Genomic DNA, 25,203 nt, shown 5'->3' on the forward strand with positions numbered 1-25,203 from the left:
CTCCTGTATCTTTAACAGTTGTATTAAAAAGGGAATTTTAGCAGGTGTCAATTGTATGCATGCAGCACCTGCTAAAATTCCCTTTTCTATACAACTGTTAAAGATCTAGGAGCCCTGTCCTCCTTTTCATATGGTCACCTTATGGGGGGAATGATTTCCTACATGCAAAGCTTTCTATCCTCACCTCACCTTCCCTCTGCCCACCCCAGCTCCCAGTCCAGCCATAGATCATTACTCTTCATTTCAGTCTTTCCACTTGCTCAATAATAATTCCAATGGCAAGGTAGTCCACAGTTATCATCAGCCTTGACCAAACTGGTGCCATCCGGAAGAGTTGGACAGAAAGTCCAAAATATCTGGAGGGCACTAGGCTGCGGAAGTCTGATTATTTTCCATCCAATTTCTTTCTAGATAACTGGTGATCTCCTGCAGAGCTTGGTTGTGCAGCATGTATTAAGTTTGTGTTTTAAGGGTCTGAAGTGATATCTTTGCTACCCACACTTCTCTAAGTATAAGCAAGACATTGCAAGGATCAAGGCCAGTGTGTATGTGTGTGTGTTGGGGGGGAGAAGAGTTGGTTTGCATGTAATGACAAACCACCAGGTTAATTTCCTTGAGGGGCTTGTCGTCATGTGCCAGTCACCATTTTTAAAATGACCGCCATGGTCGGAGGCATACCATGGCTTGTTGTTACGTATAAATCTGGCCAAGATGGGATGTTCAGTTGGTCCACAAACCACCCACAACTCTAAAACTGACCATGGATTCGTGATCATTTGTTAATCACCCCAACAATCCACCCTAGCTGAGTTTGCATGTAACAGCCGACCCTGAATCATGATTTTACCTAGCAAATTGTTTAAAAGTTTTTGCTTGTCGTAGATCTTGAATTAAAAGGAAATAATACCCAATCACAGTTACTTTATACTGAATTGGTCTTATCTCAATAAATGGCAACATTGCTTTACAAAGGCTGTGGAAACTATATCCTCCACCAGGTGGTGCTGTATCACTTCTCAACTATAACTATTTGTAAGTTAGGGGTGTACGAGAATTCCATTTGGGATGTGTGTGAAAACTCAACAGGTTTTTCCAATTCAGCCCTGCACATTTCAGTCCATCCCCACCCAGTGTCGACGCGATCTGTAGCAAGTCAAGACAATATGCGAATTCTGTGCATTTTTTTTAACAGTGGCGGGATTTTACTGTATTGGCAAACTTGCGCAAATGTACACCATAGCAAGTCCACTGTGTAGAGGCACATTCCTGTCTTGTCAATGTCCTTGTCAAGTTTCATCCTTTCCACACACAATTTAGCCCAGCAGAGCCATATTCCTTACTTGTCAAAGAATTTGTAAAAAACAAAGCAAAACAAAACCCACTTGTGAAGTGCCACAGCAGAGGATGAAATTGACAAATATTTATGTTGGTTCTGTTGCTGATCTTCATAGTCCCTATTTTAGTTTAACTAATGATTAAAGAGAAGGGTTGGTCCTGCCATTGGGCAGAGTGAAGCGGCCTAGATGTTGATGGGTATAGAATGGATAGAGCCAATTCTATATGCGTTGTTACTTGCACCTCCTAAACTACCCTGCTCTCTCAGATGCAGAAGAGGATGCTGTTGCCTGTCTTGTAATGAGATTCAAATGCCAGTCTGGTCAGCTTTTGTACATGGAATTGAGCAGGGGAGACGGGAGATACCATTTTATCCTTTGCCTCAGGCATCAGAATGTTTTGGGCCAGCACTGCTACCTTCTAAAATGCCTTTGTTGTTCTAAACAATACATTGGGCCTGTTTAGATGACACTTCAGGCTCTGTGGTTAGCAAAACTGTGGTTCTCTGGGGCTAGCATTAACCACAAGCCGCGCTATCGCACACAACATTTTAAGCCACAGTTACAGGCGCTAACCTTGCTGCAGATGGTCTGACCGTGGTTAATGAGTGAGCAGGGTTTAGTAAAATGCAATGCACAAGACATCTTAGACCCTGCTGCTTAACCAAAAGCCTTAACCAGCAGGGTTTAAGGTGTCTTCTGAACAGGCCCATTATAAGGGCGCATTTCAATGCTCCCATTGGCTTAAAGTCTAAACAAAAATCTGTTCAAGCCTTCTCAGGCATAACTGCATTTTTATCCAGTTAGGAACCAAAAGTAATTTGCTTCTCTCCCTACATTTTATTCTCACAATAACCCTGTGAAGTATGATAGGCTGAAAGATAGTGACTAGCGCAAGATCACCCAGTGAGGCTCCTGGCTGAGCATGGATTTGAACCTGGATTTCCCCAGCCCTGGTCTGACATGCTAAGTCTTAAACGATAGAGCAAATAATTTATATTCTGTATGTGTTTCTGAGTGTTTCAAGTCCTGTCTTGTATGTCATCGTTATCAGAAGCTAGCTACAAAACCACAACAATTCCACATTTTCAGAGCTACCATAACATCCCAGTGGGAAGAAAATAACCCTATTTTAATGCATCTACTTGTGATCAGCTTTCAATTCCCCCACCCTCATCCCAATAGTTATCTTGTACAAGAATAAAGACAAATGGCTCATTTTAAGTACTGCCATGTGCGGGAATGTGGGAAGCTCTCACATTACTCCTCTGGCAGCTGCTCCTAGCTTCCCACTGAATCCTCCAGAGTAAGAACAATATGCACGCCCGTCAGCCTCCATCACTGATGGCAATTAGGAAGGATTTATTTGAAAGACTCTAGGGAATCAGGCCACACAGAATCTTGCCCCAAAGACATTCATTCACCAACAACAGGGATTCATCTAGATCAGGGGTGGGCAACTTGTGGCCCTCGAGATGTTTGACCTACAATTCCCATCATTCTTCATGCTTGCTAGGCCTGGTAGGCGTTGTAGATGAAAACATCTGGAGGACAAGGAATGGGGTGACCATGTGGAAAGGAGGACAGGGCTTCTGTATCTTTAACAGTTGTATTGAAAGGGGAATTTCAGTAGGTGTCATTTGTATGCATGCAGCACCTGGTGAAATTCCTTCTTCATCACATCAGTTAAAGCTGCAGGAGCCCTGCCCTCTTTTGTATCGGGTCACTCTAATATAGCTCCTGCAGCTTTAATTGTTGTGATGAAGAGAGAATTTTATCAGGTGCTGCATGCATACAAATGACGCCTACTGAAATTCCCTTTTCTATGAAACTGCTAAAGATACAGGAGCCCTTTCCTCCTTTTCATAAGGTCACCCAACAGGGACCCATCCCTTCCTTAGATCATAACTTTCAAATGGACTACACAGCAAAAGGCAGGAGCTACTGGGTACATAAGATGGAAAGAAATGATATATTTAAATTTGCCACCCCATTTGCAGGTGGTAAATTTCGTGAGAGGGGGCTCATCAATTGGAGGCCTGGAATTTTTCAACTGGTTTCTGCAGGAGGGGTTGGTTACCATGGCAGTGAGCAGCAGCGGTGGCTTTCTTTTTAAAAATACATTTGAATGCAGGGAACTGTAGTTGTGCTGCCCCCTGTGGCAGCAACAGGAATGTCACTCTTTGGAGATGCTATAACTGCATATAGGCACAAGCATGGAGAGGGGCAAAATATCTATCAAAATCTTTGGATTCTTGCCCACTTATATAAGTTTCGCATGGATTTCAACTCATCATGATTATGTGCAGCTGCTTATATTATGAGCCCACCCTCTCTAGGCCACTGTTCTATACTTGTTCACCAGTGCGGGGTCATTTAGATCAGGGGTGGAGAAACTCTTTCTGCCCAAGGTCTGAATTCATTTTCGCAGAAGCTCTCAGGGGCTGCATTCCAGTGGTCGGTGAGGCCAAACCCAAAAAGGGTGAGGCGAAAAATAATTTTTAAAATGGCTTAAAGCTCTTACTGCCAGTAATTAAGTCTTAGGAGAAACATTTCAATATTTTACAATGGGGGAAAAAAACTATAGAGGAGCTGGAAAACCACAAAATGATTGGTGGTTGGAGAATAATGGGTGGGGCACAGAGGAGAGGCGGGGCCTTCAGCAGAACTCCAGAGGGCTGGACTGGGAATGCCAGGAGCGCTGCATTTGGCTCTGAGGTTCCCCATTCCTAGTGGACGTTATATAGTGCAACTTCACCTGTGCATGGCAGGAAATCCTGGCAAATACCGATATATCTCAGAAGAGTCGGGTTTTCTGAGGTTTATTTTTTACTGCTAAAACCAGGGAATGGAGCGGGAGATGCACAGGATGCTGATGGCATCGTAAAAATGATCTGTGAACATCCGTGAGTGGCCAATCACAAGCATGCTATAAAACCCTCGTTTAAAGAAGCTCTACTGCTCTAGATAGGTGTGACAAAGACAGGCTTTCACCAAATCCACCACCTTCTCTCTCTCTTTCTCAGGCGAACTTCCTGTTCCCCAATTGCCCAATCCCAACTGTCAATTCTGGCTGCCGGTGAGGCTGGTCTCCCTCCTCCTCTGAAGGGGCCTTCCTTGACAGGCAGCTCCTCTGGCCCAGCTCCCAAGCCTGCCAGATCACTTTATTAAACCCCTAAAAACACACACACAGAGCTCCCAAAACTATTCAAAAATGCTGTGCAGTGCAGTCCTATATTCATCTACTCAGAAGTAATCCCCATAGAATTCAGTCAGAATTACTGCCTGGTGAAATCTGTATTGGATTGCAGCCTTCATTTCTTTTTCAACTATTTTCTTCCAATTTGTGGCTAATTAAAAACGTACCAGAGCCCTCCCCTTCTCAACGTAATGTTTTCTATTACTTTTTGGATCCCATTCACAAATTATTGAATTGCCACTTTTCCTTTTGCATGTTATTTCTGCAGCCACATTGTCTGTCTTAATCGAGAAGGAGAGCAATATACGTGATGGAAGTGATAAACCTGCTAACTGAGCCAGAAAAGCAAGCATGGGGAATATTAGTGTTTGTTTTTCTTGACAAGAAGGATGATTAAACTGCTCTTGAAGACGTTGAGTCAAGGGTCTGGCTTAAAGCCAGCATCCTGTAAAAATTTAAATATATCAACATGCAGCACAGATCTTCTTTGCATCTTGATATTTCACATTAGGGACCAGCAACTCATAAAACTAGACCGTGAACAGTGCTTGGTCTGTAATCCTATACACATTTACTTGGGAGTAAGTCTCATTGAACCCAATGAATTTTACTTCTCAGGATTGTGAATACGATTGTGCTGTCATAGATATGATCTCAAATGCCTGATACTTACTGTACTTCACTGAAGAATATAGTTCATCAGAGTTGTTTTGTTCATATTTAAACTGGCACCATTCTAACTTACTTGCACTTTTTGTGCCAGATGGATTAGCTATAGAGCTTTATCACACCAGCGTTACCCTGTGCAATCACTGCAAACTGCATGCAAAGGACTCAGAAGTTTTCCACCTTATAATCTGCTTTGATTGTGAAGTACTCCCATGCATCTTGCCTTAATTGTGCAATAAAGCCAAAAGATTCACCGTATTTAGCCCCTACATTTTGAGCGTATCTTCTGAGCCGGAGCAGGATTTTAAAGAAATGCCTACATCTGCGTAAGCTTTAAAGATAAAGACACCAAAATTGGCACAGTAATAGATATTAGGGAGAGCTTTAAGCATACTAAATTTGAATTGGGTCATCCATTGATTTTTTAATGATTTCTTTACATTTCCCCCCTTAAACTCACTTCCTGGTATGCAAAGGATCGCTGTCGCCTGGTAGCAAAAACAACAACCGTGAAACCTTAGCGCTACGGGGATAATCCGAGGGAAGTAGGTACGTGGAATGAAGCTTTCAGTCTTTGGAACAGGGATGACCAGAAGGTAGACCAGTATCTACTGGTAGATCTCTGGATGATTCGCAATAGATCAACAAAGGTTTCTTGGTAATAAAACACAGTTTTCTTCCTTCCTAAATCAGATTGTTAGGATCCCTAATTGGTAGTAACTCAGATGTAAATTTCTACTTCTGTATCATTTATGGCACTCACAGGGTGTAGTAGGTGACTGGCTCTGACCTTCCCACAGCCAACATATCTCATTCAGCTCCACCTCCCAAGTTACCATTTTACATCTGGCTCCCACTGATAAATCAGTCAGCGGCAAGGTTCTAGTAATTTTTTTTTAACAAACTCCCACAAGCCTGAAGATTGCCTATGCTTCTTCTAGAGGATGGGGTTGGGGTGGGGGTGGGGGTGGTTTTACTAAAACCAAGGAGAGTCAAGGGGTGGATCTTGTGGATTTAATTACAGGCTTCCTCCACTTTTTATATAATTGTTGTCTAAAATGTTTTACAATCTAAATGTATAGTAAGGCTTAAGGAAGATAGGGACTAATGGGTCAAGAAACTGGTGAGCAGGAATTAGGTTTAAAATGTAAGCCACCCTAAGGCTATGTAATAGGATGTTGTATCAACTCGAAATTAATCAATAATTTTAGCTACTATATCTAAAAAAGATCTGGATAAAACAGGAAACAGATTAGCAAGAAGGGAGAAAGCAAAAGAGCAAAACTTTAAATTCCTGCATGATTATTATGGAACGAATTGTGGCATGCTTCCTGTACGTGATTTAAATAGCTTTTACAATTACCAAATATTTGGTGTTTTTAGTTAGTAAGCAAAGATTTTGCAGTTCTCAGCAAACTTGTGGTTAACCAACACAATGAGTTATTCTATGGCAGCAATTCTGAACACTTGCACCACTCAAAAACCCCACCCCAAACAACAACAAAATGGGAGGCACACCCAGAGAATCCCTAGAAAATCTGCCAACCCATCCCAATCGGGGCAGAGGCAGTGCCCACACTCACATGCCTCATCTTTTTAGATGTCTAAGCCCCTGTTCAGACAACACACTAAGCCAAGGCTGTTAAGCATTTTGAGCTAAACAATGGGCCTATTCAGAAGACACCTCAAATCCCAATGGTTAAGGCTTTTGGTTAAGCAGCAGGGTTTAAGGTGTTGTGTGCAATGTGTTTTGCTATAACCTGGTCATTGTCTAACCCCAGTCGGATTGTTTGCAGCAGGGTTAGCAGCTCTTACCATGGTTTAAAGTGTGTGTGACAGCACGAGTCGTGGTTAATGTAACCCCCGTTTCACTAACCTGAAGTGTTATCTGAACAGGCCTGTTATGGCTTAGCGTGTTGTGTGAACCTTTCATAACTATGGTGGCTGTTTAAACATGCTCACTAATCATTTGCTGCAAAAGGCTTAGCAGCCTAACCATGGCTTGGCATGTTGTCTGAACAGGCCCTATGAAGAGAAGTGGTAGCAACGTGCTCAAGTTTCCATGTATGTTGTAAGGTAGGGTTGTTCTATGCAAAGTTCTTTTTCTCCATTGTTTTCCATCTAGAATTCCTCCTGGGGTCAGAGGGATGTTGGCCCATGCTGTGCACCCTACAATCTGAGTTATAGTTTCACTGTTAGGGGTTTATACACTGGTGATGTGCTGTGATTGGATGCTGAGTTACACCATATACTATGCTGTGTTGTAGCATTGTGAGGGGTGACCATCAATTCAGGGACAGCTATTTTTTTAAAATGATCCCTTTTAGGTTCAGTCAATGGGAGGGAAATTTCCTATGCCAGGGTTGGTGTAAAGTTATGCCATTGACGGGGCACAGGACTGTGGTTTCAATGGGGATATAGCCTAAGTGTGCTCCTTCTCTGTGCCACCCCATTTTGGCTGCTCTGGTGACATACATGTGCTGCCAGAACAGCTCCACTGGCAGCATGTTCTACCAACATGTCTCCCATTCTGCCTGCACAGCAGGGCTTCCGCCAAACGTACCCCCTCAGCCAGTGGCTCTTCAATATAAGATTGCATCCTGAATCACCATTTAATTTTTGCAAGCCCCTAAGTTTAATTGGCAAAATATATGAATGGTATCATCCATTGTGAGAACACACACATTTACATTTATGTATTTTCATTGACACTATTAATAACTTGCTTTTTCCAACGAGTCGCTTAAAGTAGCATACAAAATGATCAGGTAATAAAGGAAGCAGCAATTGTGAAAGAATCAAACTCTCACTTCCCCCCAGCCGTGTAAATTGACAGCACCTTGCGTCAGGACTGCCCCAAAACATTTTGCTGCCTGAGGCAAAGGACAAGATGGAGCCTCCTCTGATTCCATGTACAAAACCAACTGGACAGGAAGCTGAATCTTCCTTCAACATTGGCTAGGAAACAATACTCTTCACTACCCCTGAAGGCAGCAGGGCAAGCCACATGGCACTAGTGACAGGACAATGTCCTATGCTGCAACTGAAGGCAGCAGGCTAGTTTAGTGCATGCTGGGCAGTCTGTGGGGTACACATCTCTGTCCCCACAAAGGCCTAGAGTTTACCTTATCATATGGATGAAATATTAGCCTGTTAGCAGGTATGTAGAGAGGCAAGTGAAGGAGACCTCAGGACCTCTCCCAACTGGATTCCCATCCCACCCCCAGACCATCTACTGTCAACTGTCTTGGGAAGAAATCCCAAAGAGAGGGAGACTTCTGCACTTGTCCCAGCTGACTTCCTGCTGCAACACAGCATCACTGCACATCCACTCCGGGGCAAACAAGCTGTATAGACACCCCTCCAAGAGAGAGAGGGAGATAGATACACATAACACCAAACACCTACTCTTGTCCCAGCTGGACTCTCTCTGTCCCCAGGGCCATCTTCCACCAATTGCTCTGTGGGAAGGGTCCTGATGATTGATTTTATTTTAAAAAACATTTTTTGTTAATAATGTTTATCGTGATGTTAACATTTTTATGTTACTTGTAAGCCGCCGTATCCCAAAAGACAGCATACAAATAACTATAGTAAATAAATAATAAATTGACACAGAAGTGTAGATGGGGGAAATGTAAGCAGTGAGAACAGAGGAATATGAAATGTAAAAAGTACAGACTGTAACAATTATGTAAAAGATTATAAAACAGGTACAGTGACCATTCAGAAAGCCAAGTTGATGACAATACAAACATCCTGGCATTGGTAAGCTAATTAATTAATGGGATAGCATTACTTATAGAAAATGCTTTCATCTATTTCATAACACATTTTAATATTTCTCTACAGTAGGTACCAATTTTACTTACATTTTATAATTGCACTACATTTCTACCAGTCACTATGCCTCCCCCCCATTTTTATTTCAGTGGTTCTTAAATTAGTACCAACTATGACAAGAGCAGTTCATAGCCAGAAAGGATAGGCAATGTACTTTAACTACTGAGAGTGTGAGGTCATTCATCCAAATGTGTACAGGTATGCACTGGCAGGTCAGGGACACTCTGGAACTGTTGTGTCTGCTGAGGAGCTGGGCTATTTTTGAAATAAAGCTTATTCAATTCTGTTTATGGAATTATCCTATAAAACAGTTGATAGATTCTGGCTGGCAACTGCACTATGGGCTGAATATGGGTTTTGAACAATTAAAAGAAAAACTGCATTGCTGGGTTTCCTTATATGGTTGCATATACCCAGATATGAATAGGAAAGCCTGTTCACAGTATGGTGGATTTCCTCTGCTGCAGAATGCTACAGTTGCATACACAGGGCCAGACCACATTTTTCTGCATGAGGCAATGGTGCCCCTCCCCTCCTTTCACTTAATGGACAAACTGGACTGGCAACTGAATTTTACTTCGGCACTGGTGACAGGACAATGTCCTATACTGCAACTGAAGGCAGCAGGCTAGTTTAGTGCATGCAGGGCAGTCTGTGGGGTACACATCTCTGTCCCCACAAAGGGGAAGGCTTAGAGATCTCAGGAAAAATGGCCAGAGGGCTGCCATTGCTGCTGCCCCCCTCCAGCAACTGCCACCTGAGGCAGTTGTCTGACTCTGTGCATACAACAGCACGTGCTTTACAGTCCAAAGATGTCTCAGAAGGAAGTGTGGCTGAGTTCAGTGGGACTCACAAGTCAGTGTGCACAGATAAGACACTGCTTAGTCAGAAGTAAATCCTGCTGATTTCAACTGGGACTGTGTACGTTTGCAGAGAAGCTATTTAAGGCTGCCACCTCCTGAACACATTAAGAATATAAGAAGAGCCATGCTGGATCAGACCCAGAGCCAGTGTGGTGTAGTGGCTAGAGTGTCAGACTGGGAGTCGAAAGATCTGGGTTCTAGTCCCCACTCGCCCTTGGAAATCCACTGGGTGACTTTGGGCCAGTCACAGACTCTCAGCCCAACCCACCTCACACGGTTGTTGAGGAGGATTATGTACGCAGCCTTGGGTTCCTTGCAGGAAAAAAGGCGGGATATAAATGCAATAATAATAAATCTAGTCCAACACTCTGTTCACACAGTGGCCCACCAGCTGTCCATTTCAAGCAGGACATGGTGCAACAGCACCCTCCCACCCATGTTCCCCAGCAACTAGTGTATGCAGGCTAATATTTATTACAAGGGAAGTAATAAACAAGGCGTACCCTGCCTGGGCTACAAAGAGTTAATAATCCCTGGACGCCGATTGGGCGGAGATTTACCATTCAGATCCTGGCTAGGAGGAAAGTTGCTGAGTCTTGGAAGAGAGTTAAAGAGAGGAAAGGCGAAGGCGCGCCTGCCAGGAAGGGGGGAAAAACAAGAGGGAGAAAGACACACACACACACCCCTATTAACCAGGCACATCCAAGCAGGGAAAGATGTGGAAAGGATTACTAAATCGGGGCCTTGGCGATCTCCACGTTTGAGGAGGCGCTCCGACCGTAACGTTGGGATCCCCGGAGAGCAACGGCCGCGCAATATCGAGGCGAGGATTGCCCGGCAGAGACGCTGCTATGGTCGGGGCTGTTGCGGTGTAAGAAAAAGTCGGCCTCCTCTCTCGCTCTCCGCCCCCCTTCCCTTTTCCCTCCGTTGCTCTGACCCGAGCAGGAATGCCCAGGGACGCGCCTGACCCAGCCGCCAAGGCGACCTGTGCCTCCAGCCGCTCCAGCGGTGGCCTTTGCTAAAGGCGCCCGCGCTGCTCCAAGAGCTCCACCGCCGCAATCCCTTCGTCCGCCGGAGCTGCACAAAAGAGTTTAGGCGACTCTTTTTTACCCCCCCCCTCGCCTTTCCCCCCACGTCTCAAGCTGCGGAGGTCGTCATGTCCCGGAGGAGAGGGCTCCTGCCTTATCCCGCCGCTGCCTACATCTGCATCCTCTCCTCCTTTTTTCACAGTGTTAGAGGTAAGCGGATTCCTTCACGAACGCACGTATTCCCTGGGAAGCGTATTTTAAATCAACATGTTGTAGTGGAGGGAGGGAACTAAATGTGAACTATATGAAGTTTCGTTGTAGACCCCCGCCTGAAAACTTACTCTAACCAGAGGGAACCTGCTACTGGATTTATTATTAAGAGGTGTGCATAAGTCAAAGCAATGACTGACTGAATAAACAAAAATATTCATGGCTAGTACTTTTTGGGAGGGGGCGTTTTTATGCCCCCACCATCTTAAAACAATAAAAGAACAGAAAAATCCATGTAAAAACACACAAAAATGCAGCAGCAAGCACACAGGTCAAGAAATAGGTGGGTAAGTATTCTATACAGTACTGAAAATAGTTACCACTTTGTCAAGGTACACCCCAGCTTGAGCCATTCCCAGCCTCTTGGACTCTTGAAAGTTAAGAGGGATGCAAAATATCACAGGTACAGTCACTGAGCTGAATTAAGCACATGTGCAGCCCATCCAGTTCTTCAGCCTGATGTCCTCCAGATGTGTTTGATTACAACAACCAGCATTCCCCAGCCACATCCGGAGGGCGTCAGGTTGGGGAAGGCTGCAGTACGTTTGTTATTTGGTTAAAACTGCTCAAAATTTGGGAAACCTACAGTTGTTTCTTGTTTTGAAGAGGTTGAAGGATTGGAAATGGGCGAGTGGCCAAATGGATCAGGTTTGCCAAGTGTCTTGGCAACCACTTGTCAAAATAAAGGCTGCAGAAATGGAAGCGAAAAGATATTGGTAATGCCGCATCAAGAATGCAAGTGCCAGGTTTTTCATACTGAACCAGGATATGCCCATGGAGTATGTTCCTATATGATTATCCTATCTAGACTACCTCCTTGGGGAGGGGGTGTGGGGCAAGTTATAAATATGATTATATAATATTAGTTCATTTATATGAAGGCTTACAGAAAACACTTGGTTTCTATGCAATCTATTATTCCACTTCTTACAAAGACCACTTCAGAAAAGCAGCTACCAAAGATGGGTCACGTTTATCCTACAGCACAAGAGAGGCCTCTGTGGTGGCTTTTTCCATCTGAGCCAAGGAAAAGTGTATGGTGTTAGAGCTGGCTATCTTTATAAAGTAGGGGGTTTAGCCTTTTGTAAAGGAGGGGGTTTAGCCTCCTAGCTAGCCACTTCCCATGTTACTTTAGCAAAATGGTGTTTATAAAAGGTACACATGTGGGAAGGGGCTTAGAAATGGCCAAAGATACACAGACTTGTAATACGTTAATAGTCTGGGGTGAACGAGGCAGCTCTCTGAAATTATTTATTTATGTATTTACAATATTAAATTAGGTGCATATCAGCTGTGTTTGACTATTTATTCCTTAAACAGGCCTGGAGAATAACTAGCTTCCGATCTGTTCTCTCCCCATCCCACCCCATGCCCCAGGTTGGCACCAGAGCAAGTTAGAACTGGTTGGGAGTGAATCCCATTGCACTTGCTGGGCTGAGCATTTAACAGTTATGAGATGCGCAATGCATCCGCCCAGAGAGCTTCGGCTATTGGGCAGTATAGAAATGCAATAAATAAATAATAAATAAATAAAATCCAGCAGGCAAGAAACTGATCTTACAAGATAAATGCTAGGGGCTCTTTCATTGCCCAAAGTTAGCTTCATTTCGGAGCAATCTTTAGAAACATTTGTTGCTTTATTTTGTTTGGAAGTTTATTGTTATTTGGAGGTGCCTGGTTGTGTATAGCAACCAAACTGATCCAGAGGACATCTTGAGAGCTAGACTTGCCTAGCTGCTTAGGTTCCAAGTTTCTTACTGCTCAGATAGACTGCTCCTGTTCAGAAGAGGTTGTGTAAAAAGAAAAAGGAAAAAACCCTACAGGGTGCTGTTGCCCAGTGTCTCATGTCTTTGACTTCATCGTCTAGCAGCAGCAGCAGCAGCACTGAAGCACTAAATGCATGCTAGACTGCAAGCACAAGGCCAATGAGAAGTGGCAATGATGCCACTTTGCCTGGTCTGCTGAACTAGTTAAGCCTGAGCTAGTTGAGATTTGATTTCTCATTTTGAAAAATATACACAATTTAACATTTTAATAGGTCAATATGATACATGATTTTTAAAATGCCCATTTTATCCTTCTCAAAATTTCAAAAGAGAGGGCAAATTTCCCTGCTAGTTACACTGTGAACAGAGGCACCTGTCAATGTCTATCTTCCAGGTACTTCTCTGTATAGGTTTTCAGAATATAGGTAGTGTAAATTAAAATGGACAGTGGCACGATGAGAGATACCATTGGTAAGCACGCTCAGAAAATATTACAGTAAGGCTGCAACTTTATGCACACTTACGTGGGAGTGAATGCCATTACACTTGCCGGGCTGAGCATTTAACAGTTATGAGATGTGCAATGCATCCAGCAGGGAAGAAACTGATCTTACAAGATAAACTCAAGGGCTCTTTCATTGCCCAAAGTTAGTTTCATTTCGGAGGAAGCTTTAAAAACATTTGTTGCTTTATTTGGTTTGGAAGTTAATTGTTATTTGGAGGTGCCTGGTTGTGCATGGCATCCGAACTGATCTTGAGGGCTAGACTTGCCATTACAGTAAAATCCAAGCAAACCACTAGGGATGTTTTAACTGGGGTGCATCCAAATTTCTGGGGCCAGAAGCAACCCTAATTGGGGGGGCGGGTGGGAAGTGGCTAGGAAAAAAGTATTTCTGAGGGAGGAGGAAAGTACACATGTGGAAAAGGTCCAGAATTTCTTTCCTGACTGCCCCTCCTGCACTTTAAATAGCCCCACCTCTACTGCCATAGGAAAGGGCACGATCCATATTTTGCAACTTGGGTTGTGCCATTGTAATTTATCATCTGTCTTGTCCTATTGATTTCAGTGGAGAAAGAATGTATACTTAGAACTGAAGGCTAAAGTTCTGTTTGGCGTGGAATGTTGTTATATCTGTTAGCAAATATAAATAAAAAATATAGATATGGATAAGTATATTTGGCCAGAACATAAGAAGAACCATGTTGAATCAGACCAAGGCTCCATCTTATCCAGCTTCTTTTCATACAATGGCCAACCAGCTGTTGACCAAGAACCGGTTTAAGTTTTCCTTGGGGCAATTGCAGGTAGCATGTGGTTGATCTAGATCCAGGCCAGCAAGGTTTAACTTTGCCAAGACGTCACTCTCCCTCTTCTGTCCACAAAGCGAAGTCTACATGAATTTTGTTCTTAGATCTAATCCCTATTTCCAAGGATTCAGAAGTAGTGGTGAAGAAGCACTTGAATAAATTCTGTATTGATGCCATGCTGCGTGGAGGATTCTGGAAACTGTAGTCCAACACATCTGGAGGAAACCAAATTGGGAAAGGCTGCTATATTGTCATATGTTGCCTGGTTTCAATTTGGATCATCAAATGCCTTGCTAAGTGATATGATAACTATTGCAATAACCCATATTTACTAAGCTGTCGGCATACATGTTTATACCATGTCAGCTGGCTGCCCTTTTGATTTCCACCCACAACTGCATTCCTGGATGATATCCCAAAATGCAGTGCTGGTGGTTCTGGCATCTACCATTTGGAGGTAGACTAAAGTGTTCAAATTGAATGGGAGCATGAAGTCTGCAAGGCATATCATAACCATTCACCACCCACAATGGTGCCTTTTAAATGTTCTATCAGCCATGTGAGTACCCCTTATTTGTGAGAGAATCCCATGTAGCTGGGGGTTGGCCTGATTATTTAGATCTTTCTAGTGGAATCCCCACTACTCATATGCAGTGTGTGTATGTGTCTCAGATGAGCCTAAGCCGGCCTACATCTCAAGAGTAGCATTTTAGTGGCCATGACAACAACAGTAGGATGATGTGAGAGTTGGTAATTCTTATTCCACTGCCCGCTATGTAACTAACGTAGGTGAATTTTTGTTCTTAGATAGTCTTCCTAGTCTTTTCTTCCTAAATGGGCTATGGGATGGATGGAACATGTATGGAATAGTATTTTTCCTGTTAGGGAAGGAATCCTGTAGCAAAAATCCTTCAGTTCTAAATATATATATATAAACATGATGGCTGTTGATGCTACAGTTAAGTCCTTCCTGGAAGCTTCAGAAAGCTTTTTTTCCTCAAATGCAGTGAAGTTGTAAGCTTTGTATATAGTACATGGAGTAGCGTGTGAGGAAGCTGAGGGCTGGCATTGAACAGTAGGTACATCACCTGTCTTTCTGGAAGCATCTACCAGATCCTGCTAATTCCAGTTCTCATTTACAAAGGAGCAAGCTGTTCCTCATAGTTGTTCAAATGGAATACTTGAACATGTGTGGGCAGTGTTCGCTCAAGGCAGCGTTTAATTTGGGCCGAGGCTTGTAGCCTGATCCTGTAGATATCTACGCAGAAATAAGCTCACCTACATTCAGCAGGACGTAAGGAAATGTGCATTGGATTGTAGCCTAGTTCTGGGGCATAATTTCAGTACCTATTTCCAGTGTGAGTGAATCCTGTGCTCAGTTGAGTAGGCAGGGCACCCCTAACCATATGGCTTAAACCTTTTAAGTGTTGCTGAGTGGGAAGCAAGGCTAACCCACGTTCCTTCTGCTGCTGTTGAGCTGTCAGTCCTGTGTGAAAAGGAATACACATACTCCAGGGAACTGTCATTGAAGGAGTAAGGATGCTCTTTTAGGGTTGTTCTGAATAGCATTTTAAAATAGCATCACTTTAGAAAATGCATCTCTGTGTTCTCTTTATGGATTTTTTTAAAAAAATTCTGGACTTTTAAAAAGCAGGAGTACAATTGAGTGCTTTTAGTTCTATATCCACTGATTTCCTTCTATGTGCTTACAATTTAACGAGCCACAGTATTTGCTGTACCATCAAGCAGCCTGTGGCAAAGGACTAGAAAACTTTATAGGTGTTCTTAATATTTGTGTTCTTCCTGAAAGGAGCTTCCAGATACTGCTGCATGTATGTATTTAATACATTTCTTTACTTCCTTTCAGCCAAGACACCCAAGGTAGTGTTCAATTTTTAATTAAATACTGAAATAAACAAGTGTGGCCAAAACAACAACAAAAACACCTCAGGCCGATTGAAGGCCCCTTCTGGAGAGGATGGTATGATAGTAGAGCGGGAATTCAAGACTGGATTTTCTGCTAGTTCAGTAATGCAAGAAATAAAATACTAGCACTAGAAGGACAGTTCGCTTATTGCTAAGTGCTGAAATCAAGACACAGTATAAACTGGAATGCTGCTGCAAACTTGATATTTTAATTGCATTCTTAAGAACATCACTTACATATTAGTTCCACGAATATGTTGAATGCCAGGTGGCAACTGATGGGCACGTTGCCTGCATTTTGCAATTGATCTTTAGTATTCTGCATTTTTGAAATGTGTTTGTCTTTGATTAAGATTCTGACTAAACAACCTTAACAACAAGAAAAATTACTTGATGTGCAGTGAACAACTGTGTCACTTCATCACATATATAATAAAATTGAGGAATGTGATTTTTCTTAATCTTCATCTTGTTCACCTTCTGGTCATTACCATACCTTGCTACTGTATTTCCAGACTGGCTTCCATGAAAGCCAGCATTAGATCTACAAGAGCTATAACCAGACCTCCTTCTTTCCTCCTGTCCATCTTAAATCTGGCGTTGAGAGTTCTCAGAATACTGACAAAAGTGCTTCTGGAGACTGGCTAACTTTGCTGTAGCGAAAGTGTTAAATGAATGGAATTCTATTACTTAAATTATGATTACGGGGGGGGGGGCAAATATAGAAGAACAGCAAAAATTGTAATAAATTACTTGAAATCTGCCATCACAAAATTAGAGTCTGTTTAATCTCCATTCTCCACCTAGTCTGCCATATAGTTTGGTCCTTTCTCTTTGCACTTACAACTGGCTGCAATGTGACGCTATGGAGGAAAATAGTCAGTGCTTTGGTTGACTTTTAAGGGTAACTCAATGGACTGTGTCTGTGCATGTAGTCATTGTGTTGACATCTCTGGCTGGGTTTAGAATCCAGTCATGGGTCATTTTCTCCTTAGGCTACAATCCTAGTGTCTTCAACTGGATTAATTTAATTAGATATTGACTGTGTTGATATTTGTGCACCCGAAAAATAGAAACATCCATAATATTGATCATTTTTGTCTCCGCTATAAATACCCCACTCTTCTTCCTTTTCATTCATATGCACAATGGTTAGAGTGTAAGCCTGTAGGCAAGGTCTTTGTGTCCTGCTTAGGTGCTCAAGGAATAATGTAAGAATGTGAGCATAGGGCAGTGAATCTTAAAGAGACATAATCCTGCGGCTTTATTAAAAATCTAATTATCAAAGTACTATGATGGCAGCATGGTCCATAACCGAAATGGGAGTAGTGAGTTTTCAGCCACTTTAGTCTAATTGGTGGAGATAAATTGTTCTGAATTTGAACCGCATTTGCTTATTTGGCTGGGATCACACAGATCAAGCTGTTACTTGATATATGATTTGCTAATTGATATGAGGGCTTTGGCTATTGGGCCATATAGAAATCTAATAAACAAAATAATTTATGACTCTGCAGTTTAGAAAGGAGACTAACCAATGAAGATATGTAACAAAGATGTATAAGACAGTGAACAGTGTATAGAAAAATCAATAGACCAGGTATCTAAATCTTAGTAACATCTGAATAGGCTGCAGGGGTAAAATTACGTGGAAGAATTCCTTCAAACTGGTTGTGATTCATTTCATCACACTGTTATAGGATGTAATCTAGTTCCCTCTGGGTTTGGAGAGCAGGGGACAGAGGGGAGATCACCATCATTCTTTCCTCCCCTGCCATAACAGATGTGTGCTGGGAATGCCACAGTTGGGACAAGTGTGTTGCAATGCATCAGGCTCTGCAGGGTGAGGCAGATGCCATTGGTAGAGGCCATTATGCTCTTGTCTCAGATGAACTACACATAGAGGAAACAGAATTGCACCCTTGGCCAATAATACAATAATCCTCCCCCACTCCATAATGGACAAATTAATGGGGAGAATCTGGAGATTCTTGTACCAGCTGTTGCTTTGGCTTCTGTGTAAGAACTTCAGAATTCTTTACTCCTTTTGAGGTTGTTGGTTGATTGATTAATGGGAGATAAGAGAATAGCCTTGTGTCTATATATGGCCTGTCTGATTATGAGGGCTTTATTATTAATGTATGGAAATGAAAAAGCCATGCTGAACATACACAGCCCAGTGTATTTTTTTGGCATCCGCTTTGGGCATTGCCCAGGATAAATAAACTGACCTGTTTGACATGGATATCCTGTGGAAATTATTCTTTTAATACAATAAAAGAATAAATAGATCATAGGATGAAATGAAAACAGTTATATTAATAGCATGTGTGTTAGGATATAGACTTAAATGAGGATGTTCTCCTGTAAGAAAATGTCAATTTCAGATGAGCACCGTTTATTCCAGTTCAACAGAGAGTCATTCAGGTTCTAAACAATTCATTTTTACAATGGGGAAACAGCATATTTGTTGCTGTTTAAAAGTAAGACCTGTTGTTGCTGTTTAAAAGTAAGGAAATGTTATACTGACTGGCAAAATCATAATCTGGATATATTTTATAGTTGAACATCTTCCAGAATTCCTATGTATAAGCTTTAGAGAAAGGCAAAACCTATCATAGGCTAAAATCTTGCATATAAGAAGATTGCTTAAATTCCATTGACTATACATAGCCACTTCCAATGTGCTAACTTACTAATGTTTCTACTATGCTACAAGCAGGGTGGGAGTGGGGGAGATCACAAACATCTGGTTGCCATGTGCCTAGAAAGTTTATGCTGGTACCCAGGCATTTCAAATATTTAGCCCCAAGCAGGCTTGTCAATGAAAAATGTTGTTATTGGCTCCTAGTGTTTTTTCCCTTCCCTTAAATTTTGTCCTGCCTTCGGTGTAGGCTACCACTGTTATTTCTGCCAGGTCTCCTAAGGGCACAATTATATATGCATGTTTAGACAGAAAAACGTGTGGCTGGCTGGGGAATGCTGGGAGGACATGTAGGACTTTCTCTCTCTCTGAGCATGCATAGGAGTGTGGCGTCAGTCTCCTATAATTTGCATCACTGGCAGAAATTCTGCTGGCGACTCATTTTCGCAACATTGCCTCTCCACGCCGGGAAAAGGCACAGCTCTTGAGTTTCTGCTTCTCACCATGCTGTTTAAATGCAAAGGAGTCCTGCTAGAAAATTGGTGAAAGGTAGCAATAGTTTGACAGACGGGAAACTGTGTTGGGTGTGTCCCATGACTCTTGTCCAAGCACACAGGAAGTTCTCACAGGGGCATTGGGCTGAAATGCTTACACTGTGGAAGGTTGTAGTCATCTACCACAGGCTTCAGCACACTGGAATCCCCACGGCATCTGGCTAACTCAAGATGTTGGTGTGCAAAGGATTCTGTAGCCACGCGGCTTTCAAAATAACAACAACAACAATAATTTTATTTCTTACCCGCCTCTCTATTTTGATTGAGGTGGGGAACAACAGTAAGTATAAAATGCATAAAATACCGATTAAAAACATAGTATACATTGTTAAAACATCCTTAAAAAAACAACCTAAAAGCATCCTAAAAATAACACCCAACTGTAGCTATTTGTTGCAAGGATTTCCTGAGTGCTTATGGAATCTTCAGTTCCTGGCGCTGGAAGGTGCTTGTATGGAAGCAACTCTACTTTAGAAATGCCTAAAATCCAGGAGTTTTTCACAGCTTCCCAGACAAGATGTTTGTGTGGTTCCCCACCCACCATATGTTGTTTTTGAAAGTAACAAATACAAACTGTTTTTGGAGTTGAACTTCAGGGTTGTGGGCTGAATAAAGCCTGCCTGGGGGTTCCAGTCTGACCCGCCTGGGCTTCCCAGATAGTCATGCTCCCTTTCTCACCCTGCCGAGGGTTTGCTAGTTCCCCAGCTTTTGTGCAGTTTCTCCCATTATATAGGGTGACCCTATGGAAAGGAGGACAGGGCTCCTGTATCTTTAACAGTTGCATAGAAAAGGGAATTTCAGCAGGTGTCATTGTTATGCATGCAGCACCTGGTGAAATTCCCTCATCACAACAGTTAAAGCTGCAGGAGCCTTGCCTTCTTTTGTATCTGGTCATGCTAGTATAGCTCCTACAGCTTTAACTGTTGTGATGAAGAGGAAATTTCACCAGGTGCTGCATGCATACAAATAACACCTGCTGAAATTCTCTTTTCTATACAACTGTTAAAGATACAGGAGCCCTTTCCTCCTTTCCATATGGTCACCCTACCATTATAAAAAGTCGAAAAGCCTCTCCTAAGGCATAGTTACTGGCAGTAACTGCTTTAAGCAGTTAACTTCTGTAAACTGCCCAGAGAGCTTTGGCTATGGGGCGGTATATAAACGTAATAAATAAATAAATAAAACATTAAGCTAAAAGTGCTGGTATTTTTGGTATCTCTCCAAGGACGGAGAAAGGCATTCATATAGTCTGGGTTCTATTTTAATGCCTTTTTGTTATCATGGTGCAAATGGTATCAAGCACTCAGCTACCTCTTGGGCTTTTTGGTCATTTTCTCTTTTCTTGCTTTTTAAAGGTCTCAATGTTTGCACAAGTGGCAGTGCTACCTCCTGCGAAGAATGCTTGCTTGTTCATCCCAAGTGTGCTTGGTGCTTTAAAGAGGTAAGTTTAATTTTTGTTAACCGCCCAGAGAGCTTCAGCTATTGGGCAGTATAAAAATGTAATAAAATAAATAAATAAATAAAATAAATACGTTCTCACTTTCTCTTTGGTCCTTCTTATTTAAAGTTGTGTTTTTGTACATTTACAGTCCCAGGTCTGTCTAACTTCTGATCTTTCTGCTCTGGGTACAGTTCTCAGGAAATTATTTTGTAAAGGCTTTCCTGTATTTCTGTGTTTATTTATTTATTTATTAATTACATTTTAGTCAGAAACAAGCTATTGGCAAGGTCAAACATCAAAAGTGCTCTCCTCTATTTTAATTTTTTCTTTTGGCTTCAACTTAAAGAAGAGCTTGGTGTAACTCAAAAGCTCACAGTGTGTTGTGAGCTGTGTTGTTCAATAAATAATATTTTTATTTCACCTCAGTAGCAGAACTTAACTGGGCATCTGAAGTAATACTGCTGGAACAGCCTTTCCCAATCTGGAGTCCTCCAAATGTTTTGAACTACACCTCCCAACACTCCTGCCCATTTCCCATGCTAGCTGGGGCTGATGGGAGTTGAAGTCCAAAATATTTGGAAGACTCTGGGTTAGGGATGGCTGTGCTAAAATGTTCTTGTTTTACTATCCTTGTGATTTTAGATTTGCAATAAATGTTTAACAAAAAAGAATAACATCAATAGTATGCAGTACAAGAAAATGGCAATAATCTGAAAAAATGTATTCTGTTTCAGATAATGGCCCTTTTCAGATGCAATTGGGGGAAGGGTGGTTAGGAAAATTACAGAGGGGGAGAGTTGGCGGAACCGCACAGTCTGCATGATTTACTTACCTATTCCACTGAGCTCTTGCCGCCACCAGTTATGCCAGCAACCTTTGCGCCATGAAAATGCATGCACTAGCTGCTTCATCTGTCACTATGCAATGGAAAACATAGAGTCCAGACATGATGCCTAGAGAGTTGGCATAAGTGGCAGATGCTCAGGGTAGCTAACTCTATGGTTGCTGCATTTTCACATGGAATGGCCTTTTTAAACCATGAGAAGGCCAATAGATGACATGGTAAACCATCCCAGGCTCCTTAACCCCACTGCAGGGGAGTGGTTCATTACCCATCATTGTCATATTTCTCCCTGCACATGACACACTTAACCACCATGGTTAGCTTCCCATTGTGTACCATGGTGGCTTAGCGTTATGTGTGTACAGGCCTGATACAAACTGCAGTATAACATATGGTTTAAGTGCACGTGGATTCATTTTTATCTATATCGCCTGTGGCTCAAGGTGACTTATAATTAGGTTTTTTAAAACCATTTTAGAATATTCATTTATAAAAAAAAATTAATCTAAAGATTAGAGCTCTCCTGTAATAATTCTATATAAACAGTCTGCTTTTGCAGCAATCTTTTTATAGTACCAGAGCTGTTGAACTCAGTGGGACTTAAATGCACATAATTAGGTGTGGGCCTCTAACCTATATAATCTGAAATGGAATCCAGATTAGTACCTTTTAAAGTCACCTTGGCATTATTGAATGTTCTGTGCACTTAAATTTGCATTTGGTTATGGGTATAATACACTCTATAAGGAATCTGACTTGGGCAACGTCATGCTATTTTTCTTAATATCTTCTCAAAGTTATTTTGCAAAGTTGTCCCTCAAATGCTGGGCTTTTAATGCATTGCTCAATCCTCCTCATCGTCCAAACTATGTGGCTGTTTTTTTTTTAAAAAAAGGGCACATTGGATTGGCCTTCCCTATGCTTTTACTATTTTGGTCCAGTGCAATCTTATACAAATCTACTCAGAGTTAAGCCCCATTCAGTTCAGAAGGATTTACTCTCAGGTATGTGTGTATAGGATTGCAGCTAAAACCTTAGCTAGGTTTTGGGGCTTCAGGAACACTAACAGCTTTCAGGAAGACACTTCTGTTTTGGCTTGGAGATTATGGTGGGACATAGATGTACTTAAGAGATATCTCTTGTGTTCATCGCGGCTGGGTTTCTTTATAACTGCATTATTAGCACTTAATTGGTCATCTGAGGTAATACTGCCAGAGCATGGTTGTTTGTAGGGAAAGAAAAAAATTACTTTGTTATTCTTGTGCAACCAACCAGGAGAAAAATTAGTTTAGTTTAGATGTGTACAACTCCTTATAGAAAGACAGTACATATGCATAGGCGTAGGATGTACCCGCCCCCATCACTGTACTCTGCCTCTGAGACATCTTGTATGCAGCTGTAAGACGCGTGTTTCTGCCAAGTTCATCAGCAATGGTGACATCAGAAAGAAAAAATATTGCTTGTGAAGCTGTAGGTATCCAGTACTGTTGGGCTGGATTTGTTATATATTCTTGGCACAGAAGGGCCATTTTTTGAATAGCTCCGCCAACACAAATGTTTATCTGGGTTTTTTTTTTGTGACCGCTAGTTATAGGCCAGCCTTCAGCAGAAACTGGCGATGTTGCATTATCAAATCAATTATTTGGTTTTGAAAATTTTCAACATTGACTGGAGGGCAAGAGGTGAAAAGGCTGTTTGTATGAGATAATCCCTGTAGCCTGCAGTAGCTCTGAATTTATATATCTTCTTGAATTATGCCATTGCCAGCAACAACAAAGTTTTCAAGTTGTAGTGAAAACGTTAACACATCTCTTCTAGTTGCACACAGTTGTAACAAATCTTTGAAACATTCTTGTCTCTTTACAAAAGTCCCAGTTCTGGTGGGGAAAGTTACAGATATTTGCAAAAATGTGTGTAGAAAAAGTATGGGTTTCTATGGAATCAAGTTTAGCTTTTAATTTGAGAAAATATACACCTTGGATCCAAGTTCGTAAGACACCCCCTTCTCCCCCACCCCGGATTACTACATTCAAGTGTTACATTGTAACCATCAGGTACAATTCCATGTTCAGATTAATTTTCCCAGCCCTGAGTAGGGTGGAAAATGTGTCTGCCTAATGGAATGTCAGCCAATTCTCTTTGCGCCGTTATTCCTTCAGTATCCTAAATTGCATGTTTGGATGTGATAGAACCACAATACAAAACTCATCTCCTTCCTCACAATTCTGGTGGCAAGTTTATCTATACTTCAGTTTTGAGGACTTCCCAAAACTAGCTTTTTAAGACCTGTGTGTCTGTACAGGTCATTGTCCCCTTTAATCGGCTTTTAAGGAGTAACTTTTTTTTGTTTTTGGAAAAGAATAAAGGGCTTGGACATTTCTATCTAAGAAGACATCAGGCTAACCTTGACCGTGAGTTTGGCATAATATGTCCTAGATATTGCTGGATCACTAACCCCAAATTTTCTTATTGGCCATGATAACCCAATTGGAGATGTCAGATGCAGTTTTGTTCAATTTAATCCAGGTTAAAGCAACATTGAAATAAGCCACACTTAACAGACAATAAAGATGGACTTACTTAACTCAGTTCAAATGATGGGTACATGGCAGGTAATACCAGTCTAATGATTTCATGCAGTTAAGGAACTAGAGTGGTATCTTGAGGGAAGCAGACTTCATCTAACATCCTTCTGAGATGAAAGTTTCCATTTCATTTTATTGGGGCAGGGGGTGGGGGTGGGGCAGAATAGTTGAGGTATATACAAATAACATGCCTTTGGTATGTGTATGCCTTGCCTTGAGGCTGAGGTGTGAAAGAAGCAAGGTATTGCAGAGGAAACGGTTAGAATTAAGAAAGAGTTACTGAGGGAGAATTATTGTTATAGGACAGTGGGTTAAAAGAGAGAGAGATTGAAGAGTAATCGGGGGGGGGGGGAGCAGAGCATGATTATAGCACTCAGGGATTTTTGGGGAAGCACATTTTCTTACACCCTAATTTGTGTGAAGCAATAAACTTCCAGCTCATATTATGGATTAACTTCAATGTGCTTTTTATCCAGAGTTTGCCCCAGGTTGGTATAGCTCTACCCTATTCTATTTCTCTAGTTCTCCAAAATGCAAAGCAAAAAACAAAACAAAAACCTCCTGCTGTGTATAACCACAAACTTAATAGGTTTGTGGTTTTGTGCTTTATTAATGAGTATTCATTTAGAGTTTCTGAAAAGTGAGCAGCTGGTAATGGAGCTCAGCCATGATTTAAACATCATCATCAACATCATCATCATCATTTATTTCTTACCCGCCTCTCCGTTTGGATCGAGGCGGGGAACAACAATAAGTATAAATATATAAAATTGATTAAAAACATAGTACACATTATTAAAGCATCCTAAAATTCCACTGGAAGAGATCAGTCTTGATAGCTTTCTTAAATGCTAAAAGACTTTTAAGTTGAGCAGTCCACAGTGAAAGCTCAGTAGGCCAGAACTGACCTTAGGTCACCTTTTGAGTAT

General features: G+C 41.8%; 1 protein-coding gene across 1 annotated transcript in view; it reads left to right on the top strand.

The window, feature by feature from the left end:
• The first annotated feature begins 10,594 nt into the window (after positions 1 to 10,594).
• The window catches only part of ITGB5 (integrin subunit beta 5), an 85,414-nt gene continuing 70,805 nt past the window's right edge, over positions 10,595 to 25,203 (top strand). Inside the window, exons 1-2 of the mRNA XM_063116662.1 lie at positions 10,595 to 11,146; positions 20,760 to 20,845. Coding sequence (XP_062972732.1) covers positions 11,065 to 11,146; positions 20,760 to 20,845 — 168 coding nt within the window. The 5' untranslated portion in view covers positions 10,595 to 11,064. The remainder of the gene's footprint in view (positions 11,147 to 20,759; positions 20,846 to 25,203) is intronic.

The sequence above is a fragment of the Elgaria multicarinata genome, chromosome 2 (genome assembly GCF_023053635.1).
Source record: "Elgaria multicarinata webbii isolate HBS135686 ecotype San Diego chromosome 2, rElgMul1.1.pri, whole genome shotgun sequence".
NCBI classification, from domain to species: domain Eukaryota; kingdom Metazoa; phylum Chordata; class Lepidosauria; order Squamata; family Anguidae; genus Elgaria; species Elgaria multicarinata.